Source organism: Sciurus carolinensis, chromosome 12 (genome assembly GCF_902686445.1).
Source record: "Sciurus carolinensis chromosome 12, mSciCar1.2, whole genome shotgun sequence".
Lineage (NCBI taxonomy): Eukaryota > Metazoa > Chordata > Mammalia > Rodentia > Sciuridae > Sciurus > Sciurus carolinensis.
The window spans coordinates 19,147,462-19,168,839 of record NC_062224.1 but is presented as its reverse complement, the minus strand read 5'-3'; the positions used below and the strand labels follow the sequence as shown (position 1 = coordinate 19,168,839).

Genomic DNA, 21,378 nt, shown 5'->3' with positions numbered 1-21,378 from the left:
TGATAGTCTACCAAGGCAGGTTACAGCAAGAGAGTCATATACCCTTGGTAATGCTGTCCCCTGGGTTACTTTTGACTAAGTTTTGCCTACAAAACTTCTAGGGATTCATTGTCTTTGAGGAGTTCACTCTTTCTTGTGCTTTTGGGTCTATCACAGCATGGGTGAGAATAAGAATTTGGTTGGCTGAGTCACTGACCAGTGACTAGGGTGCCCCTGGAGTCCCTTAATAGTGGTGTCTAGAGTCTTGACCCTTTCCTTGACTGAGGATACCCAAAGCTTTCTCCTGGTTCCTTCTGTTCCCTTTTCTTTCTGAGTCCCTGCAGCCCCTCCTACTCTAGAGCATTTTCACCCCAAGGCTTGCTTTTCAAAACCTGTGTCCACAACAACTATTCACAAGTGGAATCATCCTAACTGCAGGTATAAGACTCCCAGGAAGAAGATTGGGGTCCTGGGGAGGTGAGAACAGCCTTGGAATTTTTGCTCCCATTTCTGTATCCTCTCTCTCCTTCTTGCAGATCTTCCCAGGAACTCTCTTTCCTCCAAGTCACAGAAGAATGTGACTGGGGTTCAAAGCTGGAACACACAGAAATCTAAATTAATACGTTGCTTGCAGAACAGAGTCCTCCACTTTAAAACAAATTTGCTTATGAATCTAATGTAAACATATAATAGGTATGATGGATGTATGATGATGTGAATATACATATATATGTGATATGCATGATGATAGAATACAAGGTTTAATATTCATGTTTCTATCAATAAGCACTATTGTTTCCTCTTACTACATTAGGTATAATAAAGACAGTTTAGGGAGCATGTTGTTGAGTTTGGGTCTCCTCCAAATCACTCATTGACTCGCAAAATGCTGTTTCGAATTTACTCTAGAATTTATTTCTCAGGTGTAGGGTTTTCAGAATCTCTTATCAAGGCTTTCTGAAGATCATCATTAAAACTAATCAGACTCAGAGGCAGAACGAGAATGAATCTTTTAAGAAGTTTATTAGCCCACACTAAAAACTCGGATGATAAAATCAGATTCGATTTCTACGCATTTTGACTCTAATGAACTGTATAAAAACCGTACTGATGCAGAGTAAGCATGTTAATAAAGAGCAATTATTTGAAGTGCCACGTCTGGAACTCGTGACACCTGGCCAGCCCTGACCCGGCCCATGGCGGGGCGCTAGAGGAGGGCTGCGGGGTCCCGACCCGTCCCGGGGCCACCCGAGCGCCCGGGTCCCCGCCAGCCCCTCCCGCCGCGCCGCCGCCCCCTCCCCCGCCTCCGCCGCAGGGGGCAGGGCAGGAGGCGGGCGCGCGTCCCGCCCGGCCCCGCGACCCTTTTAAAGCGTGGCGGGCGCTGGCGGGGCAGGGCGAGCCCGGCGGCAGGGAGAGCGGCGCCCGAGCTCCCCCGAGCAGCCGCGAGCCAGGCCGCCCCGCCGGGGCCGCGCCGCGGCTCCCCGCCGCCCCTGCGCCCGGAGGGTCGGGCCATGCGCCCCGACTAGCGCGCCCGTCCGCCCGCCCGCCCGCCGGCATGCTGCGCCCGCTGCTGCTCGCCGCTCTCTGGCTGGCCGGCCGCCTCGCGCCCGCCCGCGCCTGCCAGCTGCCCTCGGACTGGAGGCCCCTGAGCGAGGGCTGCCGCGCGGAGCTGGCGGAGACCATCGTGTACGCCAAGGTGCTGGCGCTGCACCCCGAGGAGCCCGGCCTGTACAACTACCTGCCCTGGCAGTACCACGCCGGCCAGGGGGGGCTCTTCTACTCGGCCGAGGTCGAGATGCTGTGCGACCAGGCGTGGGGCAGCATGCTGGAGGTGCCCGCCGGCTCCAGGCTCAACCTCACGGGCCTGGGCTACTTCTCCTGCCACTCCCACACCGTGGTCCAGGACTACTCCTATTTCTTCTTCCTCAGGTGAGCCCGGCACCGCCGTCGCCACCGCCTGCTCTGCCTATTGGCCCGACCTTACGGGCTAGGGTTTCCTGCAGCCAGGTGGGGAACTCCCAGGGGTCTTGTCCGAGCCAGAGTTGAACGTGCCTTAGGACGCTCCTCTTAGGCTTCTTTATTCCCTCCTGCTCTGTCAGACTTCTCTGCAAAGATCCTGGCACCCCCTGGCTAAGGCCCTTTTTTAAAACGCAGAGGATTTCCGTGTTAAGATACACAGCAGTGTTTCAGGCACAGGGTCAAAGTGCTCTCCAACAATCCACTTGACTCATCTTCTTTTAAACTGGCTTCAAGTGGGAGTAGATTGGAATGGGCAGAAAAACAGTCTTTGCACTCCATCTGTCACTGGGATCTGGGCTCCGCCCTTCTGCCTAACTGATACTTGAGATATGGTTATTTCCCAAGAACTTTTGAAACTTCACTTGCATAGAGTGAGAAGCAAGGCTGGTTGATGCTAAAACACACAAATGACTGCAAGGCACCTGGGACAGAGAAGTTGCTTAACCCATATTCATTCTCCTCACTTCCACCCACCTCAGTGCAGGAATGTAGCTCCTGTATCCTCTTGTTCCACTGTCTTCCATCAACTACCTGGTTATTCAAAATAGCAAAGGTTTGAGGAGAGCCTGCTGGGTTCCAGACCCTGGATCACAATGTTTTGAAGAGTATAGAGGTGGAGGCTACAGATAAGTTTTTGCTGATTCTAGACCAACTTAGTCTTTGACAGTCCATGAAATTGACCTGTGGTCAGGATAGAAGCTCTGCCCAAGAGTTCAGTCAAGTTTTACTTACTATGAATGCTACGGAAATTTGAAATGCAGAACAGCAGATGGACCCCTAAATCCACTGGTTAACTGTGGTTGAACTATGAGTGATATAGACCATCTGAGAGAAACATCCAAATGAAATTTACTCTGTACTTCAAGATGGTGAATTAATCCAAAGTTGTCCTGATCAATGATAGTTCCAGACTTCCTAGTCTGAGGTGGCACTAAGGATAGTTGGAATGACTCTGCCTGGGTTTGCAGATTCATTTTTAACTCACATTCTTTCTCAGAAAGAAAACAGTTCCACGGAGGGATGTTCATAAGCTCATGGCAACACGTGTTTTCCATATTGAAGCCAGAATATCTAAGTTTAGAATACATGTCCTGCTTTGTGTTGGCTTGAGTGGTTTAGCTAGATTAGGTTTTTTGTTTTTATAATTGCCAGGAAAGTATAGTTTCTAAATAAAGTCTGCCAGGACTGAGAGAATGCCCTTTCTGATACAGAGAAACTTAGGTTTTTTTTTTTTTTTTTTTTTTTTCATGTTTTTATTTAGGAAAAATACTGAGAACCAAGCTCTAAAACCATTTGACTCTATTTTTCAAGGGTGGGGGTGAGCCCAAGTACTTGAGCAGACATTATTATTTTCAGTTTTTTAAATCGTGAAATACAGTTTTGTCCACTGGCTCTGGTGGCCAGCCAACTCTTTCATCTTTTGCTCTTACATATTTAGAAAAAGTTAGGGCAGACATACAAATGGTAGTCTGACAGATTCTCATTTCACAGGACTGTCTTGCCCTGAAGCGTGTTGACAGCAGCATACAAATCTTTCCTCCTTTGTTATTCTGGGATCCACTAGATGAGAACAGACTGGTCAGGCAGAGTGGCAGCACAGACTCACTGGGGAGTCTATCATGCTCCCTTTTACTCGGATTGTAATTCACATCTCCCTTTTCTTTTTCATGATTTAATCTTTCCATCAAGTGTTTTACACTAGGTTCTGTAAAGTTAGCCATTGTTTATAAACATAATCACACACACACACGCTACCCTCACTCTGCTCAGTTTTATTCTATTTTCTAGTGCAATTCTTGCCACATCACCGAGAAAGTAGGCACTATTGTAATCTTCTTTGAATAAATCGGAGGCTTAGAGAAATTGAAACATGTGTCAGGTCTTGAGCCTGTGTCATTAGGACTGGCCTATCTTTCACCAGGAAAAGAGATCTAGGAGAAGGAAGGCCCCTGGGACACACAAAGAGGCAACCAGGCATATGCACACACTTCCCCCCACTTCTTTGGCCAGACTCATTCTTTTGAAAACCTTAAGAATAAACCCAAGTAGTGAGAGTCAGAAAAACAATTAGAAGTAATAACTGAAGCAGCTCTTTCACAATAGCCATGCCTGGCAAGACCCTCGCACCCTAGATGATTCTTGATGGAAGCTGGTGGGTCCCCAGCGATCACGTGTATATTTCTGACTTTTTCCTCTTCTCTATTAGGATGGATGAAAATTATAACCTCTTGCCTCATGGAGTCAATTTCCAAGATGCCATCTTTCCAGATACACAAGAAAACAGAAGGATGTTTTCCAGCCTTTTCCAGTTTTCTAACTGTTCCCAAGGGCAGCAGCTGGCGACTTTCTCCAGTGACTGGGAGATCCAGGAAGACAATAGGGTAAGAATTGGCTGGACCCTGGGCCATAGAGCAAAACAGTAGGACAGCCCCATCTTGTATGAATTTTGTGACCAAAGGAGTTAAGGGTACTGTTCGAAAATTCAGACCAAAGCCTCAGTCCTCTTCTGTCTCCTTCCCACGTGGTAGAAAACACTGCTGTGAACTTTGAATTCCTAAGGCTTTGCTGTTTGATAAGGGACTCTTCACAAAGTGTGGAAACAAGATGGAAGGAAGGATGGCACACCATGCCTCAGTTTCCCCTTCTGCAAAAGGGAGACAATGGTAGCATTTACATCATAGCATTATATGATTGACATACATAAAGTGTAAATGTGTAAATCCCTTGGTATTGTGCTTAAAGAGTAAGTGCTCAGTACCTGTATGTCATGATGACTGTTGTTATTGATAGTCTAAAGAGTTTTCTTTGGGGAATAAAAAGTCTTTAAGGAATTGAAACAAAACAATAATCATAGCTGACGCTTCTGTGACTTTTTAAAAAATGATGCTTGCCAAGACTTATAGGGTGACCATTGTGGTTGTATAACATAAGGATCAGGATTATTTGTGGTATAAAATTATAAAAGGATCTTACAGTTGCCAAATACAAGTGTGGGGACAATTTGAGTATTCTTATTTTTCCAAAATAAGGAATTCCCACAGCAGAGTTGAGTGGAGAGTGGGTGAGATCAGTCTAGCTTATGGGGTGTTGGCCCATCACTTCCAATCCCCCATCAAAGGTGATTCTAGTGTATTGTGAAGACTGCTGGAGAAAGTTCTGATATGGGCCTTGCCTGGAATAAGGAGCTTTTTTTTACAGGTTAGAAATCACCTTGCACACATGAGGTGGCATCCTTCTTTCCATCCATGTGGGAAGTGACTTTTCTTGTCTGATGGTTTGGCCTGGGTAGCTGCCTTGTTCTGCAAAACCTCCTTACCTCCTGCCCAGGCTCCCTGGTCCCAGGGGTCTTCTTTATACTCTAGAACAGAAGCTGCTATCGTGATGGACAGTGTAGATGGAAGATATTTATTCTTTCACATTATCAAGTGTCAATTCTACCCTATTGACAGCAATCTAGATTCTTCTAACACCTCCTCCAGGCTTTGCCTGACTTTTCTGAAAGCGTATCCTTTATTTTGGTCCCAGCATGGTTCCAACCACCTGTTTGGTTTTTCCCTTCTTTTAAACTTGACTGTTGGCCACTCCATAGTGAATTGCATGTACCAAGGCTAAGCCTGAGTATTCCAAGCCTGAGTCACACCTAGTATGTTCCAAACGCAATCATTTTAGGCCTGGCCCTTTGACTCTGCATTGCGTGGGAGCTTTGCTTGTATAACTAGACCCTTGATAACAATAGATTTGTCAAGAGAGCAGATATTATTCTAAAAATACTTGATTAGCCCCGAAACTCTCGCAGTATAACTTGTTAGCCTTATGGTCACATAATGAAGCCATTAACATTTCTTTGGAATTAGATTTTTCCATCATTTGGGGAGCGGGGAGGAACAATGGGACCATGGAGAATTGCTTCAGTGTGAAGGCAGAGCTATTTCTGCTGATCGGATGTTATGTTGGGGAGAATTCCTTTCCCTTTCCCTTTTCCTTTACTGGCCCTGGCCTCTTCGATAACTAAGTGTGGGAGAGCTACATACATGGAGGAAGAGTCAAAGCCTCAGGGGAGGAAAGTAATTGTTCCAGAGTGCTATGCTGCTGGGCAGTTGAATCAAGGCACCCTGAACTTTTCCAGACCTTTGGCTTCTTCCATTTTTTATTTTTTGCCCATATCGAAAGGGACCACATACAAGTTAATGCAATTAGCTCATTTTAAAATTTAACTTGAAGCTAAAATTAAATACTTTAAAGAATTTTGTGATGTTCCTGGGGCTATTTTTGCATAGTCTGGAGTGATTAACTGTTGTGAATGGTTGCTTGCAGAGTTAGATGAAGAATTACTGATAATTACTTGCTCCTTTCGTTTAAAAAAAAGAAAAAAGAAAAAAAAGATAAAATGTCTGTCTTTTTCCTTGGGAAGGTTAGCATCAAGTTGTCTTTCCTACCCAGGCTGAATGCATCATGCAATCTTGGGAACAATCTCTATTTTTCCCTGAAGCTTAGAAGAGATCAAAACTGCTGCTCAGTTCCTTTTTATTCCAAAGGGAATTGGTGTTGGGAGACTTGTTAATCAGCACGCTAAGGCTTCACGTGTTCTGAGAGCAGTTTCGAATGGTCCTGAACTCTGCACCCATGCCCTTCTTGCAGCACATCTGGGACTGCAAATCCTGCAGGAATCTAGCAAGCTCTGAGCTTCCCATTGTTAATGACATTGTTAACTAAGCTTCTGTTCAGCCTCAACAGTGGATCCAGACTCCCGCCGCAAAGGACACATTTTATTCTCTTTGTTAATAGTTCTATCTTTATCTTGGAGTGTCACATGAATCTGGGACTGTAGAGTAGATCTGGAGGTGAAGAGATGGAACAGGAGGAAAATCTTACATAGGGAAGATTTTGTGTTGCACACCCAGGGTGCTGTACGACTCAGTCCTCGGGAGCAAATCCTTCCCACACTCTAGTTCCTTTCCAGTGCCTCTCCATCTTCACATATCCCACCCACCCCTCAGTTAATAGAAACACAATCTTGCTTTCAAAAGTTGCCAAGAAGTCAATAGTGTTACCAAGTGCTCAGTGGCTCTCGGGTTTGGTGTCATGGTGTTAATGGGGCTTGGGGGATGTCCTTGGCACAAGGGAGTGTTTCCTGGCAGGATTCTCTCCACACTAGCCAAGGACATTTTTCCTTCCTCTTTTCTCCTGCTGGTTGAGTCTAACAGTCAAAACAGAAGTTGGGATATTTTTCTTTCTCTGCCAGTGCTGTCCCCTAGGACCAAGACCTAGCTGACCCTTACTTACATAGTCTCTCATAAAATGCCATGAGATCGAAATAAAATTGGTGAAGGTCATGCTGCCATCATGTCCTCTTTTCCTTTTTTGGAGCTGGGAAGCACGTTGGAGGAGCTGCCTTAGAAGGAATGCAAACTCTTAATCAGAAGATCTAGATTGACTTCGCTGTCTCTGTGGAATGACCTTAGGCAGGTCCCTTCGTTTCTCAACTTCAGTTTTCTTATCTACAGAATGGGACTCATTATATAAACGATCTAACATTGCTCTGTCTAATCAGGACACACATTTGAAAGCACTTTTTTTAAACTCTGAACAGTGATATGCAGTTTATTACTGTACACAGATCATTTAAAAATGTTCCTTTAAAAATGACATTTAAAAAATTTAAAAAGCTTTCTGCTTTTAGCGGTCCTAAAACCTGTGGTTCCTTGTGAGAACAAGGAGAGGGATACATATGGGAGATAGGAATGGATAAAGTCTTTGTGCCTAGTTTCTTTTATTTAGCAGCATTTAATGGTTTCTGGGCAGGAGCGCTTTTTAAAGAAACAGATAACAGTCACAAGGGTTCAAATCTGAAAGTATAAATGTCAGGCAGTAGAGTTTCTCTGCCTCCTTCCAAATGAGTAGCTAGTGTTACTAGTTTCTTATGTAAACAGTCAATGTTCTTGTCCAACATATAAGCCAGACACATTATTTACTGTTGTCTTTGACACACATGGCTGCACCCTAGGCTCACTTCACTATTCCTTGCTTTACTCAAATAGACATTGAAGATTTTTGTGTATTGATACATATGAAGTTGCCTTAAATGTCTGCATAGTATTCCATTATATGCATATGGAAACATATGTAACCAAGTCCCCTACTGATGGGTTGTCAGATCGGTCCCAATATGTCACTATTATGAATAGTGCCGACATGTGGCATTGTTCCTGTGTTTTGTAGAATTGCTCAGTCTACTCTCTGGCACACATTTGAGTATCTACTCAGAGGCAGCTACTGTGTAAGACCCTAGAGTTTCAGTGTTTAACAAACTACAAAGGCCCTGGTGTCATAGAGCTCATTATTCTAATGTTGGTGATTGATAATGACTATATAATTTTAAGTGGTCAGTGCTCCAAGGAAAGAAAGAAAATAAGCAGAGGATCTGGTCTGGACTTGAAGGTGAAGAAATCCTTTTCTAATGAACTGATACTTAAGATCCGATGGGTAAAGAGGCAGCCCAGTTAAAGTGGGGGTAGGGGATAGCAATCCAGAGGAGGAGAGGAATCTGTGCAAAGGGTCTGGGGTGGCAGGGTACCTGGGGCCTTTGAAGAAGCAAAGAAGAGCCTGTGTCTGGAGCAAAGGGAGAAAGTGGGAAGGAAGGACAGGTGTACTGTCAGGAGGCTGGCCACGGAGGGCTTGATAGAACCTGGTGAGGAGCTAGTCTTTGTCCTAACAGCACTAGGGAAATCTTTGACCTTTTGAAAGAATCAAGTTTGCATGTTGAAGAGATGAAACTGACAAGCAGGGAAACTGGGATGGAGGAAATCCATGCAGGGCAGTGAGAAGACCTAGTAGTAGTTTGGAGCAAGCAGGCACAAGTTCTGGGGAGGTGGCTGTGACTGAGAGTGGAACATTCCTCACTGAAGCCCTTGAGGTGCGTAGGGGGAATCAAGTAGGTTGTATCTGGCTGTCCCCTAGGGAAAGTGGCCACCAGGAGGCAGGGGAATAAGGCAGGTAACTGGATTGACCACATGAAGGAACTGGAGGAGATGGAGAACTAGAAACCACATCAAGGGTGACTAAGCCCTGCTTATGGCATAAGAAAGTTCAGCACATATTGCTCAGTATCCATTTTGAATATAAAATTCTAGGAAACAGTTGATAGGCGTTAATGGCGGTTTGGTCTTTGATAATAAAGGAGAGGTGGTCAGAGGTTATGCCTATATTTCTGGCAGTGTAGACCACCTGTCAGCACCAAAACTAAAAACCTGCATAAGACAGTGTGGTAGGGGAATTTGAGTCTAGTTTTGGACATATTGAGTTGAGGTTCTTTAGGCCATCCATGGGTGATCTTGAATCCATTGTTGGGTCTATAGGTCGGGAGACTTGAGCTGATCTCTGAGTAGAGTATACAATTTGGGGACTCACCACCAATCAGATGCCAATTAAAACTGGATAAGACTGAGATTTCCAAGAGAAAGGGTTTAGAGAAAAAAGTAGAGGCTCGTGGGTTGGTAACATTGGTCAAGAAGGAGCAGTGAGAGAGATTGAAGGAAAACCAGGAGCGTTAGGGATCAGTGTTTGAAGGAGGATAAGAAGAATGAGTGATCAACAGAACCCAAAGCTATTGAGCAGTCTGTAAGAGGAGGGCCGAGAAGTAACCATTCAACTTTGGCAACCTAGAGGGAGGACACTTCCTACAGAGGAAGAAGAATCTAGATTGCGGTGGTGTGAGGACTGAGTGGGACCAAAGGCTGTGGAGCACCGTGAGAATGTCCCTTCCTTTCAGGCAGTTTGGCTGTGGATGGTCAAATACAGATCAGGCTGTTGGGGAGGGGTGTATATAAGGGTTGAGGGAGGGGATTTGAACCATCTTGGTTCTCATTTCTCTCCTCAGATACTCCCTATCCAAGCAGGCAAAACTAACCAAGGGCAGGAATATGTGTTCATTTACTATTGTACCTTTGGTGCATTTATGTCTTACACATTTGTTACACGAATGGCATATGTTCTGGTTTGGATGTGTGTGTTGCCCCAAAGGCTCCTGTGTTAATGCAGGAACATTCAGAGGTAAAATGAGTAGATTATGAGGACTGTAACCTAATCAGCCCATCCTAGCCTGAATGGACTGACCAGGAGGTAACTGTAGGCAGGTTGGGTGGACTAGAGGAGTTGGGTCACAGATGCACCCAAGAGACAGAAAACCTCCATCACCTGAAGAAACCTTTGTACTGCCTTTGGAAATCAACCCAACCAACCCTTCTTAGCCAAGCTCCTGGCAACTGCTGACTTCTTCATCGCTACAGTTTTGTGTGATATGATTAAAATCCTAAGTGGGCTGCATTTTTTAGTTGAGCTTCTCTACTGAGCATAATGCACTTGAACTTCATCCATCTTGTATATGTGGATAGTTCACTCCTTTTATTGCTGAGAAGTATTCGTGTGCATGAACCTTGGTTTCAGTTATCCATTCACCAGTTGGAAGACATTTAGGTTGTTTCTAGTGTTCGGTTACTACAGCCGCTATAAACATGCACATACAGGCTTTTCCTATGAACATAACCTTTTGTTTCTCTTGGGTAAATGCCTAGGGATGGGATTGCTGGATGGTAAGTGTATGTTTAACATTATAAGAAGCTGCCAACCTGTTTTCCAGAGTGACCATCATCTGGCATTTACATCAGCAATGTGTGGGAGTTCCAGTTGCTCTGCATCCTCATCAGTAATTGGTATCTTCAGTTATTTAAAAAATCCTAATAGGTATATAATGGTCTTTCATGGTAGTTTTAATATGCAGTTGACTAATGGTATCGAGCGTCTTTTTATTTGCCATCTCTGTATGTTCTTTGGTGAAGTGTCTACTCAAATCTTTTACCCATTGTTAAGTTGGGATTTTGGTTTTCTTGATCCTAAATGGAAGTCGTATGTCGGGAATGTGCTCTTCATATATTTTCTACCAGTCTGTGGCCTGTCTTTTCATTCTCCTGTTCACACCAGGGAGTTTGGAATTTTTGTGAAGTATAATGTATTCATTATTTTTCTTTTCTGGATGGACTCTTACTCAAACCCTACAAAGATTTTATTTTTTCTTAAAAATTTATATTTTTATATTATGTGTATATATAGTGAGTCAAAGTTTGCACAAGTTGTGAGGTATAGGTTGACTTTTTATGTTGTTGCATGTATCTATATACAATTTTTTGTGTGTGGTGCTAGGTGTCTTAGCTTTTTCTCTGCTGTGACTAAAAGACCTGACAAGACCAATTTTAGGGAGGAAGAGTTTATTTAAGGGCTCACAGTTTCAGAGGTCTCAGTCCATGGACAGTTGGCTCCATTTCTTGGGGCTCTAGGTGAGGCAGAACATCATGGCAGAAGAGTGCTGTGTGTTTATCTTTTTATCAATTTCACAACCATCTTGGTTGTTGGAATTTTATAGTGAATCTTATGATTAAGTAGTGTACAATCTTCCAACTTTGTCATTCAAAACCATTTAGTCTAATTTCTTCGCCTTTCCAAAGAAATTTTAGAAATAGCTTGTTGATGACTATGAAAAAAATCCTAGTATTTTGAATGTTACTGCATTGAATCTACAGGTCAATGGTACACCACATACGTACAGAATAAGCCCTAGTTTTTATTCAGAAGGAACTGACACATTAACAGCCTCAAATTATTCAATCCATGGACTTCATATCTCTTATTTGTTTAGACCTCCTTTGAGTTCTTTAATCAATATTTTGTAATTTTCAGCATATATCTCCTACACATATTTTTAGATTTGAATTTCTGTATTCCATTTTTGCTGCCATTATCAATGGTATTAGTGTATATTTTCATTTAAATTTTTATTGTTAGCCTATAGAAATACAGTTGATTTTTGTATATTAATCTCAGAATCCACAACTTGCTAAACCCACTTATTAGCTCCAAAGACTTTTGTATATTCCATGGCATTTTCTTTTCTTTTTTTTTTTTTTTAAACTGGTAATTGAACCCAGTTGTGCTTTATCACCACATCCCCAGTCCTTTTTAAAAATCTTTTGAGAGAGGATCTCACTAAATTGCTGAAACTGGTCTTGAACTTGGCAATCCTCCTGCTTCAGCCTCCTGAGTGGCTGGGATTATAGGCATTTTCCATGTGAATGATCATGTCAGTGGACATGGCTTGACTTTTGCCTTTCCAGATCATGTGCTTCTCTTTCTTTCTTGTTGCATGGACCAGGATCCTCAGTATGAGGTTACATAGGAGTGGGGAGAGTGGACCACCTATTCTAAACGTGTCAACTATAGATTTTTATAAATACCTTTCTTGAGATTAAGGAAGTTGCCGTTTCTGATTTTGTGGAGACTTTTGCCATTATATTACTGCTGGGTTCCATTTGCTAATATTTTGTTGAAGACTTTCTTATCCCCATGCTTATAAGGAATATGGGTCTGTAGTTTAACTTTCTTGTAATTCAGAAAAGTAATACTGGCCTCACAAAATGAATTGAGAGGTGTTCCTTCTATTTTCTGGATGAGATTTTGTAGCATTTTCTTTTCGCTGTTTATGTATTCATCTGCTAGGGCTGCCATAGCAAAGCACTACAGAATGGAGGTGAAGAGAAACTTATTTCCCATAGTTCTGAGACTGGAAGTCCAAGATCAAGGTGCCGGCAGGGTCAGGTTTCTTTGAGGACTCTCTCTTTGGCTTGCCGATGACCAATCTCCTTTACAGGATTGTCCTTGAGCATGTGCAACTGGTGTGTCTCTGTTCGTGCCCTGGAAGGGCACCAGTCAGATTGGATTAAGGACATACAAGGATTGATTAGGGCCACCCTAAAGGTCATTTTAACATAAATACTTCAAAGAATAGTCACATTCTGAGGTATCAGGGGTTAGAGAGTCAACGTATGAATTTTTTTTTTTTTTTTTTTTTTTTTTTTTGGCGGTACTGGGGATCGAACTCAGGGCCTTGTGCTTGCGAGGTAAGCACTCTACCAGCTGAGCTATCTCCCCAGCCCACGTATGAATTTTATGGGAACAAATTCAATCCATAATATTTTGGTAGAATTCACCAGTGAATTATCTGGGCTTGAAGTTTTCTTTTATTGGAAGATTTTAAATTACTAATTTTATTTTTTTTTCTTTATGTTCTTTTTCATACTGTACCAGGAATCAAACCCAGGACCTTATACCTGCTAGGCAGGTACTCTGTAATTGACCTACATCTCCAGCCCCTAATCCCATTTCTTTAATAGATTTAGGATGATTCAGATTATTTGTTCTTGCCTGTGCCATGGTGGCAGTGCAGATGGAGACTGTGTTGGCCTTAGGGCTAGGCTGAGTGAGAAAAGAGATGAAATAAGAGACAAAACCCAAGGACTTCCTCCATACTCTCTGGTACACAGGGCCCCTTTACTGTGTATCCTGGATAGAAATAAGAGCTTTCTCCTGGAGATGTTACTGAATAGTTCCATGATTCACCCTCCTTTGGGTCAGGTACCCATCGCCTCTAATTAATTTTTTCCTAAAGTTTAGCTTTTGTATTAGTTTTGTTCCTAGAGTTTTGCTTTTTGTATTATATGCAGAGATTTTTAGTTGTAATTAGAGGGAGTCATGGGCTATGGTCAGCTTACTTCATCTTGACTGGCACCAGAAATTCATGCTTCTGACTGGGCCCATTAAGAACATCTGGTCAAGCTTGGTTAGCATGTCAACAGGGCAGGAAAGAACAGTATTTTCTGATTTAAAGCAATTAGGAATGGGAAATAGGATCTGTAGCTTCAAAAGTGAGGTTTGAACCGGAAGTAGACCAAGAAAGTTAAAACTCAGTTCTGTGGATGTTCCCTAAAGAACCCTGGAACAGTCTGATTTAAAGATATGTCTGCAGGTGTGCCCAGGTCGTCAGGCACAACAGACCTTTTGATCAGGAGCAAAGGGGTTAATCCTTCCGGGAATACTTGAGCACCAGCTAAGTGTCCCCTTTTCTTTATTCTTCTTGGATACTGTACCCCAACTCAATAGGGTAATTTCTTAAAAGTGAGTTGCAATGTAGAATCCAAGACTTTTCAATGAAACTTTTCATATTCCTGCATGAAAATCATCCATCTTGTGCCTTTTAATGAATTTTTTACATATGATTTTATAACATGATGCATGGACCATTCAGAAAACATTAGTTCAATGCATAATTCAGATATTCAGACACTGACTTGTGCAATATAAAAAGAAAACTTCATTAACATCACCATTGATCTCATCAGGAAAGTCTTTAAATATTGGAAACTGTCAAACTCAGCAACAACTTTCCTAAAATTCCAATTTTTGCTTGACAACTCAAATTTTATCATTGGGAGAAAATAATTGTTTTCTTTGAAGTGACATGGTTATTATATTTATTTTTCAAGGAATTATCTATCAGATACTCAAACTTGAATAAATATAGTTTGCCATTCATCCTTTTAAGTAGAAATAATGTTTGCTGGTGAAAGCCTCTAGTTTGGCTGAGTACTTCACTGATGGGTCCTGTCCTTAACACAGCTGTGCACAGAAGGGCTTTATGTGCACATTTCACTTTTTGAGAGTATTAAAAATGTGTGTTCAAGAGTCAAGAATTAATCAGATTTTTTTACTGCTTCATCAAGGACATTGCTAAATTTCCTGGCAGCCCACATGCTGAAGAAGACCATGATCATGAGTGTCTTTTGGTGCCACGGCCTTGGCACTAAGGAGCCAGCAGTTTAATACCTTTGCTTGTGCACCAGCAGTGTACATGTTAACATGGTGAAAAGGAAACATGGTACCTTGGTATTATTCAGAAAATAGTTTTGATCTCCTGGACCACCTGGAAGAATCACTGGGTCCCCTAGGACTTTGTAGACTTTGAGAACTGCTGCGCTGGACTAACATGGAGGATGGTAAGAGAGGAAGCATTGACTTGAACTGAGCATTTAAGATTGGGGAGCATGTAATGGTCTAAGCAAATGGAGGTGTGTGACCTCTGTGTGGGACCCAGAATTTCAGAAGACCTGGAGTAAATCTTAAGCTTGGAATGCTTTCAGAAGCTGGGCTTATAGCACTGGAAAAAGTGGGAAGTTGCGTAGGTAGGATTGGGTTCAATTGTGGAGGGCAGCAAATACCTTTGAGAAAGATCCAGACAATCAGAAGAACTGAGTTCCACTCTGGACCGTGCTCACTAACTCATGGTGATCTTGGGAAAATGAGTTCACTTTTCTGAAACTTTTTACTCTTCACATAATTAGTACATGCTTAATACATAATTTATTCACTGAAATTAAATAGTTTTCACTTCTGGAAGTCAAAGGGGGGTTATGCTTTATTTTCCTGAGAGCTCTGTACACACTAGATGTCGATTCTGTTCTTCACATCATGGTTGAGTTAACTGAGATCTGACCTGGTTAAGTGAGATATGGGTCAGTGGTGACCAAGCAGGAAGTGAAATGGGGTCTCCTGACTTCAAGTTCACGGATCTATACAGGGTCTCCTGCCTCCCCAAACTGAGAGGCTTTTATCTCACAACACAATTGTTCCTTCCCTGACCCACTCCCCACCTGCTTCCCTTCCTTTGCCCTGCTGATCTGGTTTTATCTTATCCAGTGATCCATTAGTGTACACGCATTCTTCTTTGTGTCTCTTATCACAGCTGTGATTAAGTGATGGTTTGTGAGCATATTGGTTTCATGTCTTTGTCCTCCATAGTTTATAGGATGCAAACTCCTCATTCACCATTGTGTCCCCAGGACCTCACATGGTCCCACACACTAAGTAGGCATTCATGTAGTTGAGTGACAGTATTGAAGTGAAGACAGGGACTATCATGAATGCTGTCGACAAGAGAAGCTTGAGAAAGTTGGAAAGCCGCTCCAGGGGATGATGTTTGAAGTATTCCAGGAAGCCCTAGGAAGCGGGTGGTCCTTGCTGCAGAACTTATAGAATGATTATACTGTTTTCCAAGTGCTTTCGAGGCATGTAGGGTTGGCTCATGCTGCTCCCTGCCCTCTGGATGAAGGCTGTTCTCATATTCCCACATCACCATTTATTTGGCCAGATGTAGCCACATCTGTGAGGCAGGTAGGCAGTGGCCTTTCTCATTCATTCATACTTTCTTTCTACATATACACACTCAGTACTTATTATGTGTCTGGCACTGAGAATACAAAAAGGAATAAGAAAAAATGAGCTTCCTGTCTTCCTGGAGCTTACATTGGGGAGATAAAGTAACTACATCAGTCTCAGTCACTAGATTAGTCACTACCTCAGGCTACATCAGTCACCCCAGACAACCTGCTCTATCAATTGCTTCAGATAATAATATCCGACAATGATAGATTTTTGGCTAAGAATTAAGAGGATAATATGATAGAGAGGAACTGGCAGCTCCCTTAGGTTGAGGAAATGCCTTTAACCCAAAATCTGATGACCCAGGTCCAGTTGTGCCAAGATCAGGTAGGAAAGCATTTCAGGTAGAAGGAAAAGCCAGGGCAGTTGCCCTGAGGTCAAGAGCTCTGGGAACTTGAGGGATGGAGAGTGTGGACAGAGCATGGTTGGTAAGGGAAGAAGGGGACAACTGAGTTAGGAGAGGTGAGCAAAGGCCAGCCCATTTGGAACTTTCCAAGCAAGGATGAGAAGTTTAGATCCTTGTGCCTCAGGGAGCCATTGAATGGAGTGATGTGGTTAACGTGTCAGAGAATTAACACTATGGCTGCCAAGTGAGCCATAGATAGTTGGGGTGGGTGTGGCAGAAGTAGGAAGACCAATTAGGAAGCTACTGGAATAATCCTGGTCAGAACGAGGAAGCCTTAGCTTAGGGTCTAGCAGTGAGCACTGAAGAGAAATGGAGGATTCAGAATGTTTTCAAAGAGGAGCTTTCCTGTGTTTCCTATTTTGACTTTCATCACAAGCCACTCCTCCGTCTCCACTTTCTTTGAGGTCTGTGTCCTCTTACAGGGCCTCAGCCACCTCTAGGGTATGGCCAGTGACATATTTTGTGCTGTAAGATGTTACACTGCCTTTGGGAATATTTGTATCTTAATAAATTGCCTTGTTGAACATAAAGTTTTAAGGCAGCAATTTGTGTCTTGATAGGGCCTTAGAATGGAGTTCTGGGTTCTCACTCTGACTCACCACTAACCTTGTGACTTTGGATATAGTTCGACCACTTGGAACTCAGTTTCTTTATCTGTAAAATGAGTCTAATTGTATCTACCAATTATAAAAACAGAAACATACTAAAAAGTATAAAATATGGATGCCTCCAATTACTCCATCCTCTGTTGAAAATATCCCAAGTCAAAAATGCATCTAACACACCTGGTGGGCTGAACAGCACAACTTAGTCACACAGCATGAGGTAGAGCAGCAGATAGTCCCCTTGTGACCATGTGGATGATTGGCAGCTACAGCATCACAAGAGGATCAAACCACCTGTCACTAGCCTGGGGAAGAACAGAATTCCAATACAGTTTCTACTTTATCCGTGACACATAGGCACTGTTGTAAAGTCAAAAAGTCATCAGGTGAACTGTCATTAGGTTGGGGACCGTGCATACTGGTTACAGGTAAAGGGCTGTCGCGTCTCACACGACCCCATCAACATCCATGGGATCTTGAGGCAGATGGACTTTGCTCTACCCAAGAGAATTTTCAAGTACTTCCCTTCCTTCTTATCACTGTGTCGTGGATTGGGAGAATATAGCAGTAGACTCAGACCTGGTCTCTGAATTCAAGTGACAGGGTACAATTAACCCATGTGGGAAGATGATACTCCGTGCTGGTCCTCGTGAGATGGGAAGGAGTTGGTGGAGAGAGGGATTCAGACAGGAAGGCGCATGCGTGAGGGCTCAGCGGGGCAGGGAAGGTCCATGCTGGGGAATGGCAGGTAAACCAGGTGCGCAGGAAAGCCGGATGAGTTGTTTTGGAATGTAGGTCGTTCACACAAAGAGGTGGGTGCCCCCAACACGTGAAGGCGAGGGTGTGATTTCATGACGTGTGACTGCTGCACAGGTTGTTCCCCGTTCCCATCGGGAAGAGTTTCATTGTCATGCAGCGGTTACTTCTGAACGCTGACCCATACTCTCCCTGGTTACTGAAAAGAACTGTTTTGGAATACTTGGAGATTCACAGGCAGTTTCAAAAACAGGTCCCAGGTACCCCTCAGTCGTGCTGCTCGCTGTTGACAAACGTCTTGTGTGACTGCTGTATGTTATTAAGAACAGGCCATATGTTGGTCAAATCCAGAACTTTTCCAGATTGTGTGTGTGTGTGTGTGTGTGTGTGTGTGTGTGTAAGACTATGCAGTTCTGTCACCTGTGTAGCTTCCTGTACAGGACCACAGTCAAGCTGCACAACTGTCCATTACCACATGGCTCCTATCCATATCTCCCTTCTTGCCCATCACTATACCCTGGTGACCACTGACCTGTTCCTCATACTTGCGTCCCTATTCCATGTGTTATGTAACTGTAAATGTATAGCATAGGACTTTCGAGATTGTCTTTTCACTCAGTGTCCTTGAGGCTCCATCCACATATGACAGGTGACTACATTGCTGCTCTTTTTACCTTCTAAGTGCAGAATTATACCATGTGATGACTGTCCTTTCTTATTAGAGCTATGACTATAGACATTTCTCCTTATGGTGTGTTGAATTTTGATAGATTTTGATCCATGCTAGGTCAACTGTCTTTTTTGACTCGTTGACAATCATGTGACCTCACCAGCATGATCACTCCAAGAAAGGCTATATGCTAATTTTTGGACTGGAAAAAAAGTGCTGTGATTATGTGGTGGTGATGATTATGCAGTGAAATACGGGACATCTTGTGCCCCAGATTTCTAGAATATGTTTATTTGCTATTACTGAAACTCTGTGCCCATAAACAGCAACTTCCTTTTTCTTCTCCCTACTCCAAGCCTATCCCTCCAGCTCCTGGCAACCAGAATTCTGCTTTATGCTTTTGGGAGTTTACGTTTGATATTTATATAAGCAGAATCAGGCAATATGTGTCTTTCTGTGTGGCTGTCTTACTTAGCATAATGTCCTCAAGTTCCCTCCATGTCATAGTATGTGACATAGCTATAAATTTTGATTCATGCCAAGTCAGCCCTCATTTTTTGTCGGGGGGCGGGTACCAGGGAACTCAGGGGCACTCAACCACTGAGCCACATCCCCAGCCCTATTTTGTATTTTATTTAGAGACAGGATTGCTTAGTGGCTCACCTTTGCTGAGCCTGGCTTTGGACTCACCATCCTCCTCATGATCCTCCTGTCCCAGCCTCCAAAACCCACTGGGTTGTAATCCCAGTGTGCTACTGTGCTTAGCCCCTGTCCTCATTTTAACTGATTGGTAATCGTGTGATCGTACCATGACTCAGTTACTCCATCAACAAAATAGATATTAGTAAGCCATAAACTTGGGAGTAACTAAGATCAGAGCTTTGTAAACAGTTGGTACTCTAGTCCCGGGCACCCTCTCCAAAATGCCCTGGTCTGAGGTCAGCAGGGAGAGCTTCTACCCTGGCTGCCTGAAGAGGCTTCTCTGGGTGACTTTGTCTTTTCCTTAATTTGTATTCTATTCTTATATAATGAAATCCACTCTTCAATCCCTCAGGCCTTTCCCGAGAGCCTCAGATTATGATATCCTGAGTAGGAAAGGGAGGGAGCCAGGAAGGAGAGTGGTCCTCTACACCCGAAGAGGAGACTCCTGGAGCCAGTCTCCACCTGGCCCCATGAGCACCCTGTTCTGGGTTTGTTACGAAGGAAATGTGGTAAGGGACTAGAAGCAAAACTTGAGAGACAGAAATAAGCATCCTGGGAGTCTCACGGGTAGTAAATGGAAGTTCTGACTGCTGCTCCCAGAGTCTCCTGCAGTTGCTGACTTCATTAAATTCTCTCTCAATGTCTCACGGTCCCCACGGGGACACAGGTGCTGAATGTGTTCACTGTCTTTACAGGGGCGGTGCAAGGAGGGATAGGAGCCTCCTTGGTTCTCTTGCCATTAAGTTGTGGCTTTAAATCAGAAATGATCATTCATCTCCGCTTTGTCTCAGAAGCAGAGTTTGAACTCTCCCTGTGGACAGCTCAGCTCATGCCAGTTTCTCTGGGGAAGAGGACAAGTATCTGCTTTGTCCTTGCCTCTTCCCGTGCCCTCTTCTCCTGAGGGCCCTGTGCATCTGTGTCCTCTCGCCCAGGACTTGGCAGTGGCTTCAGCTCTTTTCTGAGCGTGCTCGGGAGTTTCCTAGACCTGTAGGGACATTCTGGGTTTGAGTGCACTGGCTAGAACAAACGCTGCCTGTGAGTCTTGGGCCAGGGGAGATGTCCTCCTGTTTCCTCATACTACTTTTGCTCTTTCTGGAAGAACCTGAGGGATGCTGTCAGACTCCAGTCCCCCTGGCTGGTTCTTACCTTCCTTTGGTAAATGAGCTGTGACATTTGGCAGATCCATGCATCCTCTAGGGCTCTAAACAAACCCTAGATACTTCCAGCATGTTCCAGGGGCTCAGGGCCCCAGACATTACCCAGCACACATGAGGCCAGTCTGTTAATTTTGCAAAGACACATGGTGAAGAACGTCTGGGCTCGAAGGGACCTGAGAGATTGTCTAATCCAAACGCTGAACATCACATCACAAAGACAAAGGCCCAGCATGGCTACTCCTGTTACCATGTCACCTAGTGATGCTGATTTGAATGTTACATGCAATGATTATAATTTCAATGATAAAACTTAAGAATAATTGTAGACTCACATAGGTTTCAAAAGTGCACAGGCCTTTGTCACAGCTTTGCAGTAGAGCAGAACAGTCATTGAAAGTCCAGCAAAGTAGCTGGGTATGGTGGTGCATGCCTGTAATCCCAGTGACCCTGGAGGCCGAGGCAGGAGGATCACAAATTCAAGGCCAGCGTCAGCAATTTAGCAAGGCCCTAAGAAACTTAGCAAAAACCTTTTTCAAAAGGGGCTGAGGATGTGGCTTGGTGGTTAAATGCTCCTGGGTTTAATCCCTGGTACCAAAAAAAAAAAAAAAATAGTCAAGTGAACCCAAATATATACATAAGCAAAGGAAGAACAGTTTTGTACAGTAAAATAGTTTTGCACAGGTGATAACCCTGTAGAGGCTTTCTAAGTTCTTTCTGATTATCTGTTCAAAGGGACTTCTTTCCATTTCCTTATTCTGAGCTGGAAAGAAGAGTGGATTTTCCAGTTTTCAGGGAAGGGATTGGAGCTAGGCCTGAACACCAGGCTGGCTTCTGTCTGCTGTCTGACTTCCTTTCCGTCAGTCTCCTCTCCAGTTCTCCCTGCAAACCCCAGATTGACCACCTGCCTTTCTGTCCTCCCTCCCAATCCCCAGGCCATACAGTTCTTCTGCTCCCCCAATTACTTTCCTGACTGTGGCAAGTAAC

General features: G+C 43.7%; 1 protein-coding gene across 1 annotated transcript in view; it reads left to right on the top strand.

Annotated features, from left to right (window-relative positions):
- The first annotated feature begins 1,238 nt into the window (after nucleotides 1-1,238).
- Ccdc3 (coiled-coil domain containing 3) overlaps nucleotides 1,239-21,378 on the top strand; it is a 107,870-nt gene continuing 87,730 nt past the window's right edge. Inside the window, exons 1-2 of the mRNA XM_047521408.1 lie at nucleotides 1,239-1,908; nucleotides 4,205-4,379. Of these exons, the coding sequence (XP_047377364.1) occupies nucleotides 1,535-1,908; nucleotides 4,205-4,379 (549 nt within the window). The 5' untranslated portion in view covers nucleotides 1,239-1,534. The remainder of the gene's footprint in view (nucleotides 1,909-4,204; nucleotides 4,380-21,378) is intronic.